Source organism: Chenopodium album, chromosome 6 (assembly GCF_948465745.1).
Source record: "Chenopodium album chromosome 6, dcCheAlbu1.1, whole genome shotgun sequence".
Classification (NCBI taxonomy): domain Eukaryota; kingdom Viridiplantae; phylum Streptophyta; class Magnoliopsida; order Caryophyllales; family Amaranthaceae; genus Chenopodium; species Chenopodium album.
The window spans coordinates 2,723,953-2,748,223 of NC_137839.1; the positions used below are offsets into that span (position 1 = coordinate 2,723,953).

The 24,271-nt window shown below is 31.0% G+C and overlaps 3 protein-coding genes and 1 long non-coding RNA gene across 4 annotated transcripts; all 4 read left to right on the plus strand.

Annotated features, from left to right (window-relative positions):
- Positions 1 to 2,195: 2,195 nt before the first annotated feature.
- On the plus strand, positions 2,196 to 5,830 carry LOC145634265 (MLP-like protein 43). Its single transcript, XM_081685689.1, has 2 exons — positions 2,196 to 2,393; positions 5,339 to 5,830. Exons 1-2 carry the CDS (start codon positions 2,204 to 2,206, stop codon positions 5,614 to 5,616), a joined length of 468 nt encoding a protein of 155 aa, XP_081541815.1. The 5' UTR covers positions 2,196 to 2,203; the 3' UTR covers positions 5,617 to 5,830.
- Positions 5,831 to 7,504: 1,674 nt separating this feature from the next.
- On the plus strand, positions 7,505 to 8,559 carry LOC145634266 (MLP-like protein 43). Its single transcript, XM_081685690.1, has 2 exons — positions 7,505 to 7,720; positions 8,058 to 8,559. Exons 1-2 carry the CDS (start codon positions 7,531 to 7,533, stop codon positions 8,330 to 8,332), a joined length of 465 nt encoding a protein of 154 aa, XP_081541816.1. The 5' UTR covers positions 7,505 to 7,530; the 3' UTR covers positions 8,333 to 8,559.
- A 6,032-nt stretch (positions 8,560 to 14,591) lies between these two features.
- On the plus strand, positions 14,592 to 15,643 carry LOC145634267 (uncharacterized). The gene is made up of 2 exons (XR_014113391.1): positions 14,592 to 14,914; positions 15,110 to 15,643. It is a non-coding gene; the product is annotated as an uncharacterized LOC145634267 (long non-coding RNA).
- Positions 15,644 to 21,311: 5,668 nt separating this feature from the next.
- Positions 21,312 to 23,146, plus strand: LOC145634268 (MLP-like protein 43). The gene is made up of 2 exons (XM_081685691.1): positions 21,312 to 21,538; positions 22,026 to 23,146. Exons 1-2 carry the CDS (start codon positions 21,340 to 21,342, stop codon positions 22,298 to 22,300), a joined length of 474 nt encoding a protein of 157 aa, XP_081541817.1. The 5' UTR covers positions 21,312 to 21,339; the 3' UTR covers positions 22,301 to 23,146.
- The last annotated feature ends 1,125 nt before the right edge of the window (positions 23,147 to 24,271 follow it).

A 24,271-nucleotide genomic window follows, 5' to 3' on the forward strand; every position in this document is an offset into this window, starting at 1 on the left:
AAGCCCCAAAAATAAAGAGAAAGCTAGAACTATTAAACAAAAGAGCAAACGAAATAAAAAAAAAATATAAAAAAAAAAACACAAAATAAGCTTAACTACTCCTATTCTCTTCTAGCTACCCTCCTCGGAGTAGCTACTCCCCTTAGATCCTCCATAAAACGGTTTGAGGATCCTCCGGGACCGCCTCAAAGATGACCAAAGATTGTTCCAAGATTACTCCATATTTAGCCAACCAATCGGCTACTCTATTAGCTTCCCGGTAACAATATCCAATAGTGATTTTTAAGTCATCTACGGTTTTAATTTAGTTCCGATACCTTTTTTTTCTTGACATAAGATAGTAAGTAGTAACAATGTTTTAAATCTGAAATCCATAACTATAAGGCTTGATAGTAATGTGAAATTAAATCAATTTATCAAAAAAAAAAAAAAAAAAAAAAATTAAATTAAATAATCTAATAAAATTCTAGGATTTGAATCATTTGATCAAAGTTAATTTGATTTGATCACATGCATATTAAGTGACTCGAGTTAGGTCAGGGCAACAATTATGTTTAGACTGTTCTAGATGAGAGGTGAGATGAGAGGAAGTGCATTCAGGAGATGGAGGATAGACCTTATTCATTGTTGTCCAACTCATTTAATTTCTGAAAACACCCTTATTATGATAAGTTGATAACCACCCACCATATCTATCTACAACTCCGCAGCAACATTAAAATCGTTGGGGACAACTAACTAACACATTAAATTTATTTAATTAATTAATACTTCCTCCGTTTTCTTTTAGATGCAACACACACTTTTTCACGATATTTAAGAAATGTGAGGTTCACATGATATAATACACTTTAAAATAGGATGAGTGGTTGTTAGGAGTGCAATTTAGTGGGCCGTGTGCTTTAAATAAGGGAAATAGTATAGTTTTTTCCCTAAAGTAACTTTCCTTTTATAGTGTGTTGCAAGTATTGTGACATTTCCTTTTTAGGGAAGTGTTGCAAGTAAAAGAAAATAGAGGAAATAGATTTTGTGAATTTAATTAATAAATAGATAAATTTAAATTGATTATTTGTTTGGTTTTCCTTCATTTTTTTTACAATGTGTGAGTGGGGACCATGCGAAGGGAGAGATATGAAAAAAAAAATAACGAGGTATATTCTTTATTTATGTAGAAGTGTTGCATGAAGTTTAAAAAAAAGAGTCGAAGGGAGTAGCTATTTACATATACCACGTAACATAAAAAAAAAAAAGAGGGGGGGGGGGGGGGGGAATCCATAAGTCCCTCCCTCTCTCTAAAAACCTTAGCCTTTATTGTTGAATTTTGAAGGTGCTTTCATTGGCCGGTTTTTACCGATAAAAACTCCAATTTTTGTTTCTTGTCTTTTTTTCTCTTTGATTTACATATATAAATCTCATCTGCTAGGAGGATCTTTTCTCCCTCGAAATATATATAGCTAGGGTTTTTGTTCTTTTTAAGGAGGATATTTCTCATTCAAAAACAAGGTTTTTCTTCTTTCTTTTGAGGGAAGATTTGATGTTTGTTTTGATTGATTGTTGTAAACTTGTTTCATTGGAAAGAATTGAATTACGCAGAATCATAAAATTTGTCTATTTCTCGAATACACTAAAACGAATCAGGTAAAAATCATCCTCAAAGCTACAACAGATTGTTAGATTGACTTTTTAAAAAGGCTGTAAATTCCAATGATGTAAATGGGTTATGTTCCATGGTACAAGTTCTAATTAATTGATGATCGTAGTTTATACGAAGGATTTTATTTATTTTTTTTTAAAAAAATCAATATATGTATTTGTTAAATTTGAATATCATTTGTAGATATCGTATGAGTATTTATTAATGGATTGATTGTACTACTCCGAGCTCCGTAATAAAAATAAAAAAACATTAAATAAGCATTCATAAATGGCAAATTAGGTGCATTATGATTGCATCCATAATTGACTTGGGAGAGTAATTTCAAAGAAGATATCTATAATATCTAATGATGACGATTAAAAATTTAATTATCTCAATAATTTAATGGTGGGACGAATAAAATATAAATTTCTTGAGAAAGCAGAATTCACGTGATTATTCATGCAGAGTAGATCATCTAAATAGAATTGTTTCCCTATAAAATGATATGATATATTATATGGAAAATATTGAAATTTAGTACAAATAAAAGTAATAGCAATAATTATGGGTCTTAAACGTAAACTTGAGGGTGAAGTTGAGATTAGGGCTGGAGCTGCAGATGTGTACCATGAGATATATGAGAGTAGACCTCATCATGTATCCCATGCTGCCCCTCATTTTGTTCAAAGTTGTGACTTGCATGAGGGCGAGTTTGGTAAGCCTGGCTCTATCATCGTTTGGAAGTACAAAACTGGTACGTATTATCGTATATATAGACTACAGAGTATTATATTAGTCAACATAGTTATATATTCTCGATTTGGATTGTCCTTTGTTTGTCTATAATTTTATTAGATTGAAATTATTTTTTAATCAAACAAATTGAAGGAATAAGCTAGAATTATATATTTGAGCTAAAGCTATCACTCTTCTAAATTAATCAAGTGATCGTTTGAGTATCATATCATTTAACTGACTAAGCTTTAGCACTTTAGGAGCCACAACACTACAAAAAAAAAAAAAAATCAATATAGCATCAACCAAAAATAGCAACAAATTATTAAAATTGGTTCATAAAAATAGCAACAAATCATAAATATTGGTTGCTATCAACACTACGAGACAAAGACCCAATCCCTATTAGCAATTCGGTTCAACCCGATCTCGGCCTTTACCAATCTGAAATCTCACTTAGGTTAGGTCAGCTCGGCTCGACTTTGCATGTAAGGCTATTTGAATCCCCAGTCTCAAGAATCGCATTTGGTAGGGAGTCAAACTTGTGACCTCAAAGTCACATGGTGAATCTCTTACCAACTATACCAAGTACTATTTGTTTACTTCTATGCATATAATTTATAATAAATGAACGAAATATTAGAGACGAAATTGAAAAATTTGTCTCTAAATTAGGGACAAAATCAAAAATCTGTCTCTAAATTAGAGACGAAATTGAAATCCGTCTCTATTTGATGTCATTATAGCAACAAATAATTTTATACATTATATCAAAAAGAGGCCTACATATAAATTAACAACAATATGTATCACAACTCGTTTCCAATGGCAACAAATAAAATAATACGTTATCAATTAGCAACAATAATGTAGAATACTTGTTTCTAATGGAAACAATTCAAAAATTCATTGCCTTTGTTTGTTTCTAAATCAATACAAATAAAATATTTGTTGTCATAGTTTGTTACTATTTGGCAACAAGAGAAAAATATGATGTCATCTAGTAACAACTAGTGAGACAATTTGTTTTAAAAAGCAACAAATCAAAAACATGTAGCCATTGTTTATTAAAAAATAAAGCATAAAATGTCGCTTTTAATTAGGCAATGAAAAAATTTAGATTTGTTGCTATTTAGCAACGTTCTAAAAATCTGTTGCCAAACTTAGTTGCAAAAAAGCTTTTATTTTTGTAGTGAAGTTGGAAGCATTAATATCAACATGCCGATTTTGGCCCTAATTAGGGTGCGTGGCCTAAACTCTAAAGGGTAAAAAGCCTTAAAATTATCCCGGGACTTAATATAAGAGGATTATTTTAGCTTTAAAATTTCAACACCTTAGCTTATAATGTAATTAGCTACCTTATTATTTTCAATATGATTATGGGTTTCAACAAGCATCATATTAATATTAAGGATTTTTTTTTGATAAACTACCTACAAAACCTAGAATTTATGAGAAAATACTTAATTAAAAATGCTTATTTTGTTTCTATTTAATTGACGCGTTCAATTTAGGCACACATATTAAGAAGTAAAGAGAGAACGAAGAGAATGATGAAGCAAGTGTGAAAATTTTACAGTAGTCATTTGAAATATGACTACCATAATGTTTTCATGATTACGTAGTTCATAATTGATATAAATTTTTTTCAGATAATTAATTATATTACTTTACCTTAGGTATAAAATAGTATTATTTTTATTTATTCATCAAATTTTTAGTTTCATTTATGTAATTTTTATTTTTATTTTATAGTTTCTCAAAAACAAATTTATTTTATGTTGGATTGAAAATTTCAGAAAATATATTTGCATTGTAGATATAATAAGAGTAATTGTGACCATTTTCTAAGGTGAAAAAACAAACCAATCATATTGTATATCACTAATATAATATGGTAGTCATTTTTCAAACGACTACTGTACATAGTAAGGACTTGTTCTTTTCACCTGAAACAAGTAGATCTGGTCTGATTTTTTTTAGGCCTGATCTGGTCTGGTCTGATCTGAATTTTTATTATCTGACCTGGTCTGGTTTGATCTGATTTAACAATTTGACTAAATTTGAATGCATTTTAATACTAATCTATAAAGAAAAACATTATCAAAATGAATTTTTTTTAGATTCGTCTCATGATGAACTTTTCAAATATGTATTTTTTATAAAAAAATTTAATACGCAATTACCGATATTTAACGATAAGTAAATGATAATCAAAAGTTCTGATATGGTCTGATCTAATTCTTTTTTATTTGGTCTGATCTGATATGAATTTATTAAGCAATAAGCAATAGGTATCTAAAATAAGCTGAAGAGAACAAGTCCTAAATGCAATTTATAAAACTTACCAAAAAAAAAACGTGTCAATTAAAAATGAACTTCCTTAAAAGAAATACGTGTCAACTTAAAAAAAAAGGGAGGTAAGTATGTTATAAGAAACTAGCTACTATAAGGTAAAATGTTGTAAAAGACTATCTTAGCTTTGACCGGATTTTTACCGTTGACATAATTTTCCGACGCTGACCCACCACAAAACACCCCGAAAGCAACCCGCTTTAACCACTAAAACCCACACAACCCACTTGAACTGCCTCCACCAAGCCGAAACCACCCTCCCAACCCAAAGGCGGCGGTTTTGGGGGTGTTTTGTGATTGGTCAACGTAGAAAAATTGGTTAAAGGTGGAAATCCGGCTAGAGGTAGTCTTTTACAACATTTTACCTTTTGTTAAGTATTTTCTTACAAGTCTTCAAAAAAAAAAAAAAAAAAAAAAGTATTTTCTTACAATATTTTTTATATAAGGTAGTTTCTCACAAATTCTTGGTTTTATTAAGTAGTTTTTGACAAAAAAATCGTAATTTATCAGCTTTGTTTCAATTACCCCTTTCTAGGGATTATTGTCGCGTCTAATGTAGCCTATTTCACTTACATTTCTTTTAATTAATGTTTATGTTCATATATATAGGCGGAAAACCTCTTGTAGCAAAGAACATAATTGAAGAAATAGACAAGGAGAAAAAGTTGGTGAGGCAACGATGTATTGAAGGCGATCTCTTGGATGAGTATAAGACCATTACTGGCATATGCCAAGTGATACCTAAGGACAAAGATACCTGCATAGTGAAGTGGACGATGGAGTATGAGAAACTCCATCCTGGTACCCCTGAACCAACCGCCCTACTCGATTCTTTGCTCAATGCAGCCAAAGACATCGACGATCATCACCATGGTGTAAAGAAGTAAACAAGCTTAGCTTGTATGAGCCGACTAATGATAGAAAGTGTCACGCTGTGTAGCGTAACACTTTCTATCATGATGCATGTATCTTTATGTCTTGTTCTACTTTTTATTGAGTAATTGCTTCTAATAATAATGTTGTAAGAAGTCATATGCTTTATTGCTTTTTGTTGTTTGCATTTAGTTTAAAGCTAAATAAGGCTTGTATCATGATCAAGCTATGTATGAATGGCAGAAATTATGCGTGTTTGTAATATGTAAATTCTAGATTTAATGGTCAAAGCAGACTAACTTTGATCATCATGTATGTGTTATCTGTATCTATTACGAAGTATATCTGTATTATTACTCATGAAACATCTTATTTCATTAGTAGAGTTATTGTATCATTCTTCTCTCTAATTAATAATTAATCGACTAATCCGTTAATTGGATTGATGTGGTACATATACATAAATCTATATAATCATACGGATGGAATAATTAATGCGTAATTTGTGATTGCGGGGTTATCCTTGGTTCGTAATTCTCTTATCATTGTAACCTACTACGTACAATTCTGAACTACATTACTACTAGTACTTCTTTAGCATGAATGCATGATACACGTGATAGATTTTATAGTTTTTTGATATATGGCCATAAATAGGCCATGCATGATATCAAGTTACAAACCACTGAACCAGCCTTTTTGTCACGATGTCACTTTTTGGTTAAGAGGTCAACTTTAGATTATAAATTAGGCCCCATGGTTGAGGCTAAAAACACGATGCCACTTTAATTGATTATTTTTTTCAAATATTATCTGATCTTGTCACGGGTGACTTTCATTCTAACGCAAAAGTTAACAGGACGACACATCAAATTTTCATAATTTTAATAACCTATCTTTAATTAGCTAGATGGATTGGGTCTTTTGTATAAAGTTGAGTATGTTTTTTATAATGACAAACTAAGCTAAAAGACCATCACGAAAATGTGTCGTATTAGAGACACATTTGAGCCAAACATTAATGGGTTGTCATTAAACAATTAGAGTTTTGTAGTGTAAAGAGTATCACCAAATTTTGCGACGACCTTGGATCTCGACAATTTTGTAAGTGGACCAATTCAACAAAATGCTTAAGCTGATGGTTGAGGTGTATGAAAATGTTTTATACTTTATCATACCTCCTCACACGAGCACGATGTCCCCATTGGGCTTGAAGTGTGGATGAACCATAAGCCCCACCATACACAGCGTTTTAATATTCCACTTTAAGCGGAAGGGGTGGATGAGATTCGAATCCGTCACGGTGGCTATTGATACCATGTTAACAAATCAGACCAACTCAATAAAAAGTTTAAGCTAATAGGTGAGGCCTTATAATATGTTTTATACACTATCACGTCTCCTCACACACAAGAGTCTGTTGTGCTTGAAGTGTGGATGCAACATGCATGAATTTGATCCTTTTGGGTTTTCTGTGAAGAATTTGCAGACGGGGAGCAAAATAGTGATGAGATGTATGTAATAGCAGTGGTGATTTGTATATTCTTCATGGATCGTCAAGTCATTAGCTCTTCCATTCCGTCAGCTTTTGCTGTGTTTTCTCCTAGTATGTGGCATTCCCGTTTAGGTCATGTGGGAAATGCAAATCTTAGTTCTTTGCGTATTAGTATTACACAATAAAAGGTTAAGCTAATGGTTGAGGCTCATGAATATGTTTTATAATAATATATCAAGTTTCACATGGTGTAAATGTGTAATACTTCGTACAGGAGAATAAATACGTACAAATGTTGCAACATAATATTTGGAATTGTCACGTACGAGTATCTAATATCTCGATGATCTCGTTCTATAAATAGCTATAATATGTTGCGGACATACATATTATTTCAGAGTATTTACAAACCGCAATAAAGTAGTGAGAAAACATGAGTGGTTTACGTAAGCTTGAGGGTGAAGTTGAGATTAGAGCAACTGGTGCAGATGCCCACCATGACATAGTCAAGAATAAACCTCATCATATTTCTCATGCTGCCCCTCATTTTGTGCATGGTGTTGACTTACACGAGGGTGAACATGGCAAAGTTGGCTCTACTCATACTTGGAACTACACTTTAGGTAACTTCTTTTTCATTTCTTCTAATACAAATATTTTGATGCAAATATACATAGAGTTCATTTTAATGTTGATAAAAATATTAATGTACTGCATATTAATAATCTTGTATATATTACTTGTCGTTTAGAAATTTTCTTACATATTTATTACAAAGCACCCAAAATTTAAATTATAATTCGTACATACACATAGTAGCTTAAATTAGTCTTGATAAAATGTATTAATTCTATACATTTAAAATATAATAACTAACTCCGCTTTAGTAATTTTCATATACATAGTTTCACACTAAGTATTCAAAAATTGATTATTTATAATTCTTAATTATGGTTTTAGCTGGGAAGCCTCAGAAAGCAAAGACTGTAATTAAAGAGGTTGATGAGGAGAAGAAGTACGCGAAAGGCCAAGTGATCGAAGGCGATCTCTTAGATGATTATAAGACCTTTTATGCAGCAAGCCAGGTGATACCCAAGGATGAAGAAACCAGCATAGTTAGATGGACTTTTGAGTATGAAAAGAAGCATCCCGGTGTCCCTGAACCATCTGCTTTGCTCGACGCTTGGCTAGATGCTATCAAACACGTCGATGATCATCACCATGCCCAAAAGTAGTAAAACATATTAAGTTAATTATGTTACTTATTACATATGCCATGTTTATCAAAATGTTATAAGAAGTTGCATGCTTTCCATGCAAGTTATTTGTATTAATGTTAATTGTGACTTTGTGAGTGATATTATTGCTACAAAATAAGGCATGCATGTATGTCATTGTATGATGTATGTATTCAATCCTTATTGATTATCCATGTGTTATTAATATAAAGTGTCCTAAGCTGGTTTAATTTTGTTAGATTAATTATTATAAATCTCTGCCAAATATATGTTATGTTTTATAATTAGTTAATCACTCATGATCTTCTATTTTCTTTAATGTCATTGCATCCTTGGCCTATATTTTTGGGCTTTCTGTTAAGAATGTGATGAGAACGTATGATAGCGTATGTATTTGACCATTAATTATCATATATATATATATATATATATATATATATATATATATATATATATATATATATATATTAATCTAGTAAGTTAAATTATAAAAATTTATATTGTACAATAACAACGTGAAGTTTCAACTATTCCAAACAAAAGTTTATACACAATTATACTCCGTATAATATATATATGTACACACAAATATTTTTAAACAAACTTCTACGTTTAGGTTCGTTTGGTTGTGGTTTTCTGTTTTTTGGTTTTTTTTTTCAAACTCACATGACATATGTCATATAAGGAAACAAAAATCATACAAACTTATTAAAGTTATAATAATTTTGAAAACTGACAACAAAAAAGTAGAAACACCTTTTATTTTCTTGTTTCCTGTTTTTTTTCAAAAAAAGAAAGCTGAAAACAAAAAATAATACCAAAGTGCCAAACAAACCCTTAATAATTTATTTACGGCTGCAAAAACATTGATGATCTTCCCCACGAAATCAAGATTCAATAAGTTGACAAATAAATATATTTTTACAAGTGAATTAAAAATTTATACTACCTCCGTTAATTGTTATGTGCAACTTTGGGGCATTATTTGTGTGATATAAAATATTACACCACGTCACACATTCGACTTTATGAATTAGAAGATTTGAACACTTAACCTCTTAGAAGAAACATTAGTGTTTAACTATTTAGGCTAATTGTCATTTATGCTTTAATTTTGCATAAAAATTAATAATATACTATAAAAGTATTCAAGACACATACTACGTATAAACTATTGAATGCCATTTAAAAATTAGCAATTGCAAAACTATAAATAAGTATCCTCGAAGAACGTCTGAATTACTCACTAATTAAATCTTAAATCCGTAACTATAAGTAGTCTATAAGGCTTGATAGTACGTAAGTAGTCTATATGTGAAGATACACATACAATCATTGTATATGGTCCCTACATACAATATCATTAGAAATTTGACACATCATAAAAAAGGAAGAAAACTAGGAGTCAAATATAAATTAAATTCAAATGGAACTTGGACCCATAATTTTAACTAATAAAAATATGACAAATTGTGGTTTTATGTAGGGACCACATACAATAATTGTATATGTAGTCTTTACGGATATAATCACATGTATATTAAGTGAGTCGAGTAGGAACAAAGGGTGTATATTAGAACAGTTAATTATAAGTCGAGTTAGGTCAGGCGGCCAACAATTATGTTTAGACTGTTCTAGATGAAGGTGTGATGAGAGTAAGTGTATGCATGCATGAGATGGAGGATCGATGGACCGACCTCACATGTTTATATTATCATGTCGCTCCTTATCTTATTCAATTCATTGTTCTCCTACTCATTTAATCAAAGAAAACACGCTTGTAATTATTAAGTAAACCCACCATTTCTCTCCACAACTCTGCCGCAACATTAAAGTCATTGGGGACAACTAATTAAACCATTAAAATTCGTGAATTAGAGTAATTTTTCCATTATATTATATAAGATGTCTCAATTCGGGTGTTTGGATTGGGTTTATTAGTGAGATCTAATCGAATCTATAAATTCACATACGGGGAGCCCCCTTGGAGGGGGGAGGGGGGGGGGGGATGAGGATCGATCAAACCTCTGTCACTAACATTAACGAATTCTCCTTTACTATATGTCAACATGTTATTACACATATTTCATTAGCATCTGAATGTTAGGTTAGTCTTCATAATAGTTGTTATGTAATGATGGGAAATTAGTTCCATATTGATAGAATGGAAGTTAGTTATATAGTTTAGTCTATATATAGTTTGATGTTAGGATGGAAGTCTCACATTGGTAGGGTAAAAGAAGTAATTTAAGCTTATTCAATTCTATTTAACTTAGCTTAATGTTAGGAAGAAAATCTCATTTATTAGTAATTATATAATTATATATATATATAGAGAGAGAGAGAGAGAGAGAGAGAGAGAGAGAGAGAGGTTTAGCTTGGAATAAGTGTATGAGTTTAATGTTTGGAGCATAACAAATTTTAACGTTAGTCAAGGACTTTGACCTCATGCCCGATTAGGCTAAGTTAGCTTGGTCAGGCGCAAACATATATTTAGAAAATGAATGTTTGCTCGCCTGATAGGGCTAAGTTAGCCCGGTCAGTGCGAATGTAAACTTTGTTTCTAAAGTGTCAATGGTCTGATTATAGGGCGGGCTTAGATCGATAGGGCGCAAAATCAAGTTGAAAAATGTATGTTGTTTATTTATTTGACCAATCGGGCGGGCTTAGCCTAATCGGGCAAGTGTCAACGATTAATTCCTACGTATACTTAATTATATGATAATTGTGAGATTCGTCAATATTCATTAAAAGTAAGATTATCTTAATTAATTATATTTTTGAATTAGTGACTCTTGGCTTTAAAAAGTTAGTACAATATTTATGGGCTCTAATTATAACTTATTTTCTTCTTCCTTTTCTATTCTAATTGTTATTAAAGAGTTCTTAGGGAGTTTCAATTACATTGTTATAACTGATCTCGATGTTTAGAGAAATCCTTGAAGCATAATCGAAAATCCGTAGCAATCATAGTGAGGGTTAAAATTGCTTTAAGGACAATGTAAACATATCCCTAATCGGGATGACAATTGGGTGGTGCGGGTGCCCCCACCCGCACTGGGTAAAATTTCAACATCCATACCTGTCTAAACGGTTGGAAACCTAGATCCACACCCGATCCACCACCCATGTGGATATCCACTATCCGCTTTTTACCCGCTAGCCTAACAACATTTGTTTAATAAATTTCCTATAAAACATGTCATTTTGCCATCTCTAAATTATTGCAAATACATATGAAGTAATTTAATTATACATTATACTAGGTAGTAGTTAATTTGTGATAAAACAAAAGGTAGTAATAAATTAACGGGTAATTGCGTGTAGGTGGGTATAGTAATTGGGCGGGTATGTGGGTAATTAGGCGAGTATGACATCAAATCCACCACCTACCCGCTACCCACGGTGAGTATGACTTTTGTACCCGGCCATACCCGCCTACTTACCAGCCAAAGTTGAACCCATATATACCCGTTCCGATTGGGGCAGATCGATGTGGTGCGGGACCTGCATTTATAAGGAAAAAAAACATTCATTACGTTAATAGTATAAGCATCCATAAGCTTCTCTCCTTCTCTAAAATCAAGCCTCCATTTTTTATTTTACCGGTGGAAAGCCTAAATATTTGTTTCTTGTTTTTATTTTCTATTTGATTTTATTAGGTTTATAATAAAACTTCCTCATTGCTTGTTTTAATTGGTGAAGAATGATATGATATGGATTGCAAAATTTATCAATTTTTCGATACTGTCAAATGATCAATTAGCTAGATAATAATAATTATCCTCAATACAACAAATAGTTAGATTGTCTCTTCAAAAAGGTTGTAGATTCTAGTGATGTAAGCGGAAGATGTTCGACGATGCAAAATCCACTCTATGATCGTAGTTTATACAAAAGAATTCTTTATTTGATTCAATATGTATTTGTCAATTAAATTTGAAAATCTTTTTTTTTTGAAGGAAAACCATGGAAATAGCATAAATTAAACAAGTCAAACGACACTTACAGAAATCAAGTAAAGACTACAAAGAACAAATCTCACATCAGAAACATATTTTTCTCCTAATCTACTAACTTCTCCCATAAGAACAGGCTATAAACCATTGATAACGTTCTTGCGTCTTCCGAAAATACAGCAATCTCACAAATTTGTGCAGCATCAAAGGAGAAAGAACAATTCCGTCACCGAAGATTTGCTATCTTCGCCCCTGAAATAGAAAAAGAAAACAGAAAAACCCCATAGAAGGGGTATTAGAGTCGGTTTGGTTATATTTGTTAGTATTGTATTTATGTTAAGTTTATTTATACCATGTTAAATTTCGAAACAATATGAAATGGGCCTGGGTAACCCGAACAAGGAGGAAGAGAATTTGGTATACAAACAAGGCTTAGGAGCTTCCATACTAAAACCAATTGACATTAGTAGGAGGTACTCTTCTACCTTATAAAGTGGAACATTTTCTCCTCTTTCTCCAATGTAGGACACTCACAAGTGGGCTATAATGGGTTTCAACACTTCCCATCACTTGTGATTGTCCTTAGAAATTAGAGCACACCAGAAGGTACAATATCCTCTTTGGGAATGAACATCCAATAGAGGTCCGTTAACCAGTGGCTTGACAAATAACCAGTTATGAACGACCCAACAAACCTTGGCTCTGATACCATGTTAAACTCAAGAGCGATTGGAGAAAATGGCATATTAAAGTATCGCATATTAAAGTACTTAGCCTTTGCATTGATATTAATCACAAATATATACTCAATACAATAAGAAACCTAACTTGGCTAAAAACTCCTAACAAGATAAACTTAAAATAAATACAATATTAACAAATATAACCAAACCGACTCTAATAAGGAGATAAACAACTCTCATAAAGATAGACTCACAAACTCTCATAAAGAGAGACTCTCTTATTGACCAATAAATTATGAAAAAACTACATAAATTATTGACTAAAGAGGGGATTTGGGGCTTACCATGAATTTTCCCATCCATGGCAGTCCCTAATAGATCTGATTTTTGGGGGTTTTTTTGGATTTTCGTAGGGGTTGTCGATAGAGAGAGACAAGCAGTTTTTTAAATTCGAAAATCTTTTATAAGGATCGTATAATTATTTATTAATTAATGGATTGATTTTACTACCCTGTATATATATAAAAAAAAAACATCAATAAATGGCAAATTAGGTACATTCTTATTACTACCTCCGTTACAGGTTATGTGCAACGATTAGACATTTTCCCACTCTACTTTATGTCAAATCGTTGCACATAACTTGTAACGGAGGTAGTATTTTTTTTATTTTTTATTTTTATTTTTTTGTCAAATTAGGTACATTATGAATTAACTTAGGAGAGTAATTTCAAAAATGATATCTATATACTGATGATGACGATTAATATTATATTTATCAATAAATTTATGATACGACTAATATAATACGGAGTATAAAATTCTTGGAAAGCAGAATTCATGTGATTATTCATGCAGGCCGGATAGATCATCTAAATAGAAATTTAATGATATGATATATTGATATGGACCGGAAAATATTTAAATAAATAAATTTAACTACAAATAAAAGTAATAGCAATGATTATGGGTCTTAAACGTAAACTTGAGGGTTAAGTTGAGATTAGAGCTGAATCTACTCCTCCTATTGCCTTATAGTTTTGGGATATACCTTTCTTTAACCTTATAAAGTGGACTTTCTCTTAATTCGCGGGTGTGAGTGTGTGACCCAGTCTCGTATTTAACACATGTTGTACCTCATGTAGTCATGTATGTATCAATGTTTTATCCTAATAAAATAGTTATAAATTTTCGTCTATTTTATTGACAAAAAGTTTTCAAGGAGAAACAAGTTTTAAAACATTTAATTACGTTTTATCATCATGATTAGATTTTATTTAAAAACGATTATTTATTTTACATCAAAATTTCCTTCTATATGATGTGATACAACCTCAATAATTTCATGAACAATTATCATTGCTATGATTTAATATAGCTTACAATGATTATATTGCAATTAATTATAGCCAACCACGTGGTTGTAACACTAATAAATTTTGTTGATTAGATTTTTTTGTTTTATACTTTTTTATGTGTAAAAAAAATAAAAATTGTTGATTAGATCAATGTACACGTTTTGTTCCTTCCATTTATTTGGACCCCAAAATTAGAAAATTTGGGCCTTACCATAATAATTAGGACCATCTCAGTAACTTTGGTGGTAGATAATTTGGTAGTTGTTAATTTTATCACCTTCCCTTCCTCCTTCTATATAAGACATTGTGAACTCTTAATCATTTTAATTTATTCCAAGTGTTTTTGTATAATAATAGATACATAAAACTAAGAAATAAGAGTGATTATGGGTCTCAAACGTAAGCTTGAGGGAGAAGTAGAGATAAGAGAGAGTGCTGCAGATGTTCTCCATGACTTGTACAAGAATAGGCCTCACCATATTGCACATTCCGGCGGGTCTAATTTCATACAAAATTGTGACTTGCACAACGGTGTCGTTGCTAAGCCCGGCGCTATATTTTCTTGGACTTACACTCTAGGTAATTAAATACGTACTCTCAACTCTAAATATTATAAATTAAATTAAATTTTTTGTATCTGTTTTATTTTCCTTGGTTATACTTAGCTTGTTACCTTTTTGTTTGAATAATTATGATATATAGTCCAGTATGCCCTATCACTACATTAATATTATTTTTCCATGTGTATATAAATATATATTTCGATTAATTAAGATGGGAAGCAAAGAACTGGCAAGACTGAAATTGAAGAAATCGATGAAGAGAAGAAGTTAGTAAGGTACAAGCTGATAGAAGGTGATCTCTTTGATGAATACAAGAGCATGAGCTTTATATGTCATGTTACACCCAAAGACCAAGGAAGTTGTACATTGAAGTGGATAATCGAGTATGAGAAGGTGCATCCTGGTATCCCCGAACCATCTTCTATGCTAGACGCGCTCCTTAGCGCAGCCAAAGACATGGATGATCATCACCATGCTAACAAGTAAACAATAATAATAATGCACTAGAGAACTGTTGCATTAGACCATTATATGCAACGTCTCCTTCGAAATGTTGCATTATTATTAATTCAAAGGGAAACAACTTCATTCAAATATGCGGTATATGGTCGCATGTTGTTTAAATGCATTAAATAAATAATACTAAATAAACAGGATTGTATCTCATTATCTGTTCATTAGTTGAGTATTCCAGTAAATTGTACCAAGTATATTATGTGTGCTATATAATTATATATGCATGGAAGGTTGTTTTATAATGTATAACCGTATTTTTGCTATATATAAGTATGTTTGTTTATTATTATTGATTTATTTTTTTCATAAGGTGAATGACATTGATCAGACTTCACCCCTTAGGGAATTTTTGGGCCAATTGACCAGATTGGTAAATAAAAAAGACCCTTAGCGACAATTTGGTAAAAAAACTTACTCCGGCGACAAATTGGTACAAAAAACTAACCTTAAGCGACAATTTGGTAAATAAAATAATCTCAGGCGACACTTAACCCAAAAAATACAAAAAAATTCGATAAATTACTCGCGAATGCTTAATATAGTTTGTTAAATTAAAATAGGTTTTTTTAAAGAGTTTGTCGGGAAAAAAAAAATAGATTTTTTGGTCAAAATGTCGCCGGAGTTTATTATTTTTACCAAATTGTCGCACATTGTTAGCTTTTTTTACCAAACTGTCGCCGGAGTAAGTTTTTTTACCAAATTGTCGCTAGAAGTCTTTTTTATTTACCAATCTGGTCAATTGGCCGTATTTTTGGTGGGTTACATAATATGGAGTACCTGAACATCCTCATATTTTATTGCAAATATTTAACTTTAAGGAAATTTTATATCCATTATTTATAAATTACATACCAAATTAAATCATTTGTAATTTCACATTCTCTAATTCAATTACCCTCGATCTTAACATGCATATCCATGATCCACATCAATACATCATGCATGCCTAATACTTGCACTTTTTTTTTTTTTTTTTTTTTTTTTTTATTTTTTTATTATTGAAAACTGCTCCTCCCAATCAATGATTTTGGATTTTGGGTGGTAGTAAAATAAAATAAAAAATTAAAGCGATAGTAAATGTGAAGCAGGGTGCTTTCGCTGGTAGCAAATGTCAAATTTTTTCTGAACTTATTACACCTGAAAGGCTGAAATAAATGTAAATAAGGTTAATAGAACAAACTCCTATTAAACCTTATTAAAACTTATTCCCTCCGTCCCTTAATTCAATGCCTCTTTTGAACATTTATTCCTCGCATAATAAAGAGAAAGAGACATTGTATTAAGGGACGAAGGGAATATCGGAGTATATAGTTATAATTTAAACTTGAATAATCCTTATCAAAACTTATTTTTTGTTTAACTGAATTTATTAGACAAGAAATAAGTGAAAATAAGTTAAACAGAGCATACCTTTTATAAGAGGAGAGCAAATCCCAAATGCTCCCTCTCGTTATACCACCTCATTTGCCACGTCAATCAGTGCCTACCAACTTTAATGGAAAGTTTGTACCAATTATATCATCTTGCTAAAAAAAAAATAATAATAAATAAATAAATAAATAAATAAAGCACGTCAATATGCATTCAATTTGATTATATAGCCAGACTCGAATTTTACACGATGATTGATCCAAGAAATTAGCCTGACCGAGTCCACTAAAATAAAATCTGAAATTCTGAATTTGTGTTTGAAAAAATGTTCTGCTCAAAATAGGAGTTGGACTTAAATATGGACCCTAACTCAAGTCCAACCAAGTCTGATATCAATGGTTATGGATCTTATGGTGGCTATATGATGCGTTTTTTTAGTTTGTTTCTTGGATTGTAATTTGGATACAAATTAAATAGCTGAACTTTTTTAGTGGGAATCTAAAAAATTGTATTACCAGTAGAAATTGTTAATACCTTTACAGCTTTACATTTAAAATATTTCCTCCTTTTTTTAGTTGACACCGTTTAACTTTTACACTATTCACACAACACACTTTGACTCGCTTTTGTGGTTTATAGATATGATAAAACATATTCATGTGGGGTCTTGTTTGAATCGTTTCAATGTATATTTTATTAATATCCGCTTTTTATAATTTTATAATGTTGATAATTAGAGGTATTAATTGTTAAAAACATGTGCTGATAAACGTGATAATAAAAAGGTATCAACTAAAAAAAAAAGGAAGTAGTAGAGAATTTGCATATATGATACGAAGTATATAATAAATACAGACAATATATACGTAGTATATGAGTACGGGCGGATTAGGATCTGGAGGTCCAAATCTAGCAGAGTTGGATTTGGAGGTCTAAAAACTCCAATGGGTGTGGACTTGGACTTCACCTAATGGACCTGAATTCAAATTTAGAGTCCAATTAATTTTTGGATTGGACTTGGATACTTAGGGTCCGATCCATTGTCATGCCTTGACCAAATTGTTAGTTATGAAATTACTCCCTTTGTCCTTATTGTTCTGCAATTATGCCCCTACAATAATATTGGGTTTGGGTAATAAACTAATAATACATGGTACTTTGAAAACTTTGACATAAATTTCTGTTAATTTATATAGATTATATATATATACTCATATTGGGTCTTGTTTTATTTGTCATACTGTATATTTTATTAATAATAATTTTTTATAATCTTAGTGCGTATGAAAATAGAAATGTATATTACATGTGTTTAAGACGTGTACGTATTGAAGGTCATAAAAAAACTAAATGGAATAATGAATTAGAAATGAAAGGAGTATTAAGAGCAATTAATAATACATTTATTATTATTTTGAAATTTTTTTCAGTGGATGGATATTCAACTTTTAATTTATTAGTCGGCAAAACTATTAATGGTCATTTTTTTTTTTGGGGTGAACATTAATGGTCATCTTTTAAACATACGGACTTGCTTGATTTTATGATTTGATTACTAAAATCTCCCGACCCGATTGATTTCAAAAAAAAAAAATAAATAAATAAAAAATAAACATACAGATGTGAATCTGTGATGTGTTGATTTGTGGAGGAATTTTAAAGGGAGGAATGTTAGGCATTTAGAAATGCATAACAAAAGGTATTCATGTAATTATGCATATGTACAAACGAATAAATATTCTGATATCATTGGATGATCAAATGGTACCATTGAATATACAGTGATACTATATGTGCACATAATAGTATTATATATGCATTCAGTTGTACTAAATTTATGCGTAAATAGTACCACTGAGGATTCAATGGTACTATATAAACTTTCAGTGGAACAATCAGCATGTGGTCCCCCATCACGTGATACAATCCGACTAAAAAATAGGTGTGGTCCACCTACATGTCTCTCTCTTCCTATCTCTCTCCTCTTTTCTCTCTCTACCATGTGTTTTTATAATATTTTAATCAATGTTATGCATTAGTAAATGCATAACTTTCCTCCATTTCTAGTTTCTCTGATTTGTGTATACGTAATGACAAAATATGGTAGCTACAGAACCATGCACGTGCTTTTATATTTTTAGATCCTAGGGGCTAGGGCTTAGGCTTTCATTCCCTAATGAATATTTTTTGGGGACTCAAGTAATATACAGTAGTTGTAGCCACTACCTTCAAATATTATTTCCAAATTGATACTCTACTTTAATTTGAAATTTATAACAAAATCACAAGCATTCAATATAATAAATGTTATTTATTTCATATTGTTTATTTATTTAAACTCTTAGCTATTTATATATAACCCTTAGGGTTAGATCTCATTATTTTAAATACATTTATTATAGCCTTCATAATAAAAGAGGATAATAATAAGAAAAATTTGCAAATTACAGTCATTTAAAACTTGTTTTTTGTAAATTGCAGCGATTATATTTTTTTAAAAAAAAATTGCAAATTACAGCCCAAAAGTTGTTATAAATTGTAAATTGCAATCCAATTCAATTTTTTCTCAGTTTCCGTGGCGAAAAATGTTCGGTTAAGGTTTTAGCGGCCATTTTAGTTCGTAAGGGCTCCAATTGAGTTCGAAATTGGCAAAAACTAACATAAGTGTCTCGTTTTTACAAGGAAAATATAGTTTCCACCAATCGATAACACTACAAGAAAAATCACATTTCGTAGCGATTATTTCGTAGCGATTGTACATTCGCTACAATATGCAAGTATGTTTGTGAAATAAATAAGGATATCGTATCATTTTTACAATCGCCATGGTTTTCCTATATAAAATTGATACGGAAAACATAATAATATATTTCCACACTATTTTTACACAATTATATAATTTTGAGAAATCGTATCATATAAAATCGCCACTAAATCCTAAAAATCGATACGAAAAGCCTTTTCAACACTAGATATATAAATATTATTTGACAAAGAATACATAAAATATGTCATAGCTTATTGGTGAAACATTTAATATAAGAGTCTGAGGTTGCATGTTCGAATCTTGTAAAGCTCATACGCATGTTTTTTTATTTTAAGAAAATGAGTTAAACATTATAGCGATTGTAGTTTTTCGTATCGATTATTGAGGCCAACACCAGCAATACTGAAAACCACTACTATAGGCTAAGGCAACATGGGATATTGTATCGAATGACCATTCGTTGGGAAAGTTTTTTGTTGCAATTACAATCGATACTAAAGGTCAAAATAATCGCTACAAAAAGGTTATTTTCTTGTAGTGTAACATTTTTATTACGCAAAACGAGCCACTTACGTTATTTTTTTTTGCCAATTTTGAGCTTAATTTGGTTTCTGAAGAACTAAAATGGCCCCTTAAACCTTAAACGAACATATTTTGACACACAAACCGATGGAAAAATTTGAATTAGATTGCAATTTACAATTTATAACAACTTTTGGGATGCAATTTGCAATTTTTTTTTAAATGGCTGCAATTTGCAAAATACTAACTTTAAATAGTTGAAATTTGCAGATTTTCCTAATAATAATGCAATTTACATATTCTATTTGTTAAAATGAAAATACCTATTATTTATTAAAATAAATTCTATTATAATTGTTTGGGATTTTCTATTAATTTTCATCATATATTATGATAAGCAATTTTTATAATTTTTTCAATACAAAATAAAATATATTTAGTGATAAAAAAATACAAAAAGTGATAGCATTTGTTAAAACTTAATCTCAAATAAGTAAAACTAAAATAACTAAACCTTGGGAGAAACGATAACGTTTTTGGGATTAAAAAACACATAAAACAATAATGTTTTGGATATTTTTTAAAAAAAATATTGGAAGTGCATTGTTTTGCATACTAAAAAATACCTTGATTTGCATGACATGCAAAATGTGGTATTTTTGATATTTTTTTTTTTCAATTTTGACCTCAAATCAATTTCATAGAACAAAAATGATCCCAAAACCTTTAAAGAACATGTTTTGGTACGAATTTTTTTTTTTTTTTTAATTTTTTTTAAAAACCTTATATTTAAAGATTTTCTTAACAGAAAGTGTTAAATAGTGGTGAAATCAAAATTTGTCTGTTTGGGTATTATTTTATACATACTAATTTTTTTTAAGGGTGAAAAATTCAAAAAGTAGGTCATTTTTGGGTGATAAAGTATAAAATTTACTTTAATTTATAATATCAAATATCCACATTTTTATTCACAATAGTAAAAAAATGTAGTAATTGAATTAATATTGCATTTACTGACAAACGTGAAATAAGTGGTGTAAGTTAAAAGAAACAGTTGAAATATGTATCTAAACCATCAAAAATTACAAATTAAATTTATTAGACCTTATCATTGAAAGGCCATATTAGTAATTTTGGTGGTATTTGCCTGTTGAAGTAACCCTTCTTATCATTCTCCTCCATTCTATATAAAGGGGTGTGATATGCTGATCATTTTCATACATCACAAAAATTTACAAGTGATTGTGCACATAAAATTAATAAGAATGAGTATGAGTATTAAACGTAAGCTTGAGGGGGAAGTTGAGGTCACAGAAAGTGCTGCCGATGTCCTCCATGACTTGTACAAGAGCAGACCTCACCACCTTGCGCATTCGGGTGGCGCAAATTACTTACAGGGATGCGAGTTAAGTCACGGTGTCATGGGCACGCCTGGCTGTGTACTCTCTTGGAATTACACTCTAGGTAAATACTTCCCACTATACAAATTTCCTAGTGTTAGGTTTTGTGTTTTTGATTACTACGGTGTACAAGACTTCGTGTTTTTAATTTACTGCTTAAAGTGGTTGGTCTATATACTATTAGAGGACCAACTCAACCAAAAGTTTAAGCTGATGGTTGAAGCCCAGCAATATGTTTTATACTCTATACATAGCCAAAATTATTGGCAGTCAACTTGTTGCAACTAACAATGAACATTGGAAGTATGTGGATTATATATTTATGATAAATTTCACGACATATTATATGTTTCAATACTCGTGTTGCTAATAAAAAGTTATAATGTTAGTATGTGAATAGCAGCTAAACGTGTCAATTATTCAGGGACAATTAAAAGGATTGTACTTTCTAATGGCTTACACTAATTATTAAGCTGCTTACAATATTGATAACGATAAATTACCACGTACACATACTAAATTTATAATTTATATGTTTTTGAATAACTAAGATGGGAAGCAAAGAACTGGCAAAACTGAAATCGAAGAAATCGATGAAGAGAAGAAGATGGTAAGGCAAAAGGTGGTAGAAGGAGATCTCCTAGACGAGTACAAGAGCTTGGTATTTATATGTCATGCTATACCCAAAGGCAAAGGAAGTAGCATAGTCAAGTGGACACTCGAGTACGAGAAGGTGCATCCTGGTATCCCTGAACCATCTTCAATGTTAGATGCTCTCCTTGAAGCTGCCAAAGGCATTGAAGGTCATCACCATGGTAGCAAGTAAACAATCATCGCGTTGCTCTAAAATTGTTGCACTTGATTGACTATAATATATATGCAACGGTTCTTTCGGAATGATGCATATATTATTATACTTTCGAGTTGCAATAATTTCAAAGAATAATAATGTTATGTTATGAATCTTGTTTTCTTTATTTGTTTATTATGGTGTTGCCAGCTTTACATAAGCTAGACCTAAATAAGGCATGTATTTGTTCTATGATTAAGTATTCAATTCCTGTACTTTTTATATTATGATATGACTGCTAAATAATTATGTGTACTACACATAAGGATGTTGTACAAGGATGTATGTACTTTATTATTAAAGATTGGTATATGTCGATATTTACTTTGATAATTTATTTTTTTAATTTTAATTTTAATTTTTTTTTTTTTTTTTTTTTTTTATTTTGGAAAGGAGAATTTCCTCACAAAGATACAAGTAGGGGGAATTAGGATCCTTCTTACTTTGGGTGAAAATCCAATCGACCTTCTTGCACATAGTTGTAAGGGTGGAAGAAGGACTTTCAACCATTAAGTTGACTTTAAAATTCAAAAAGATATTGTATAACTCCTTGTCTTCAATAAATAGAATGACATACAATTCAAATTGATCTTATTAAACAAGGTTTGGTGTATCTGGTGATGATTATTTCACCTTGTAACCTTGAGGTCATAAAGTCATATCTTTCATCGGATTCTACAAGAAAAGGCTATAAATTATCACTTATAGAGTTTGATTGTTTAGTAACTAAAAAAAACATGGACAAGGAAAGGGGGGAAATTAAAACTGAGTTTAATTTAAAAAGCTTTTGTTGAAAATGAGATTATAGGTTCTAATTGTTGTCACTTGGAGCAAAATTCGTTATTTGTAAAATCATTTTTATTGTAGCGAAACAAAATTAATCAATTAATTAACTAGTGGAAGCTTGTTTTTGATAGAGATCAACTAAGATAAAAATAATAAGGTTGTGGAATCAGACTAACCCAAGATGTGGCTTCGATCGCTCTTGTTTACAACTTTACCCCTCTTCGTACCTTTTATGAGGAATTATTGCATGGTAAATCTAAGGGCCATTTCATAACAAAAAATTGGGCTTGAAACAACAATTCATTGCTTTTAATTAGCTTACAATAGACACCATATGAAACTGATCAATGAAATAAAATGTCTGGATTGCATATGGTTCATAGCAATCGGTTTACTCAATGGTATCATCATCATCATCATCATCTACTAAATTAGATATAAGTTGAAACAATAACTTGATAATCAGTTTAATTTGAAACAACTACTAGAAGTACTTGATAATACCACACGTCCACACATATATTTTACGGAGTATAATTGTTAAATTGTGACTCGTAATCTAGAAGGGCTGACTTTGAACGCTTATATCTCTCAAACTACAACTGATTTTGAGATGATTCAAGTTGGAGGTGATAGCTTGGTTCAAGAGCTTTCCAACGATAATCATATGCCCGATTCCGATAAAAAACGAGAAAGTTATGACCGTTTTACAAAAACTTGACGAAGCTGGAAATTTGCAACGAGGCTGCGAGCTATAGCTCTATGCAAGTGAGCTATAGCTCGGCCCTATGAGGACTTGCGGCAGGCATGAGCTAGCTGCCGAGCTATAGCTCGGTAGTTAGGTTATTCTAGGATAAAATATGGAATATTTTCTAAAATTATATCTTTTCTATGACGGCTATTTGAGTATACTTGGGGAACAATCTTAGGGTTTTATTAGGGTTTCCTTGTGTTATAAAAGGACCCTTTAGTTGATCAATTAGATCATACCTTATTGAGCCATTAGATTTAAGACTCCTTGTATTATTCTCTTGTTTCTTTCTCCATTATAGTGAAGAAGCTCTCGAATCCCCCACCCGTGGATGTAGGTTTATTTTGACCGAACCACGTAGATTCTTGTGTTCTTTGTTTATCTTCTTTATTGTTTTTCTCGTTCTTAAT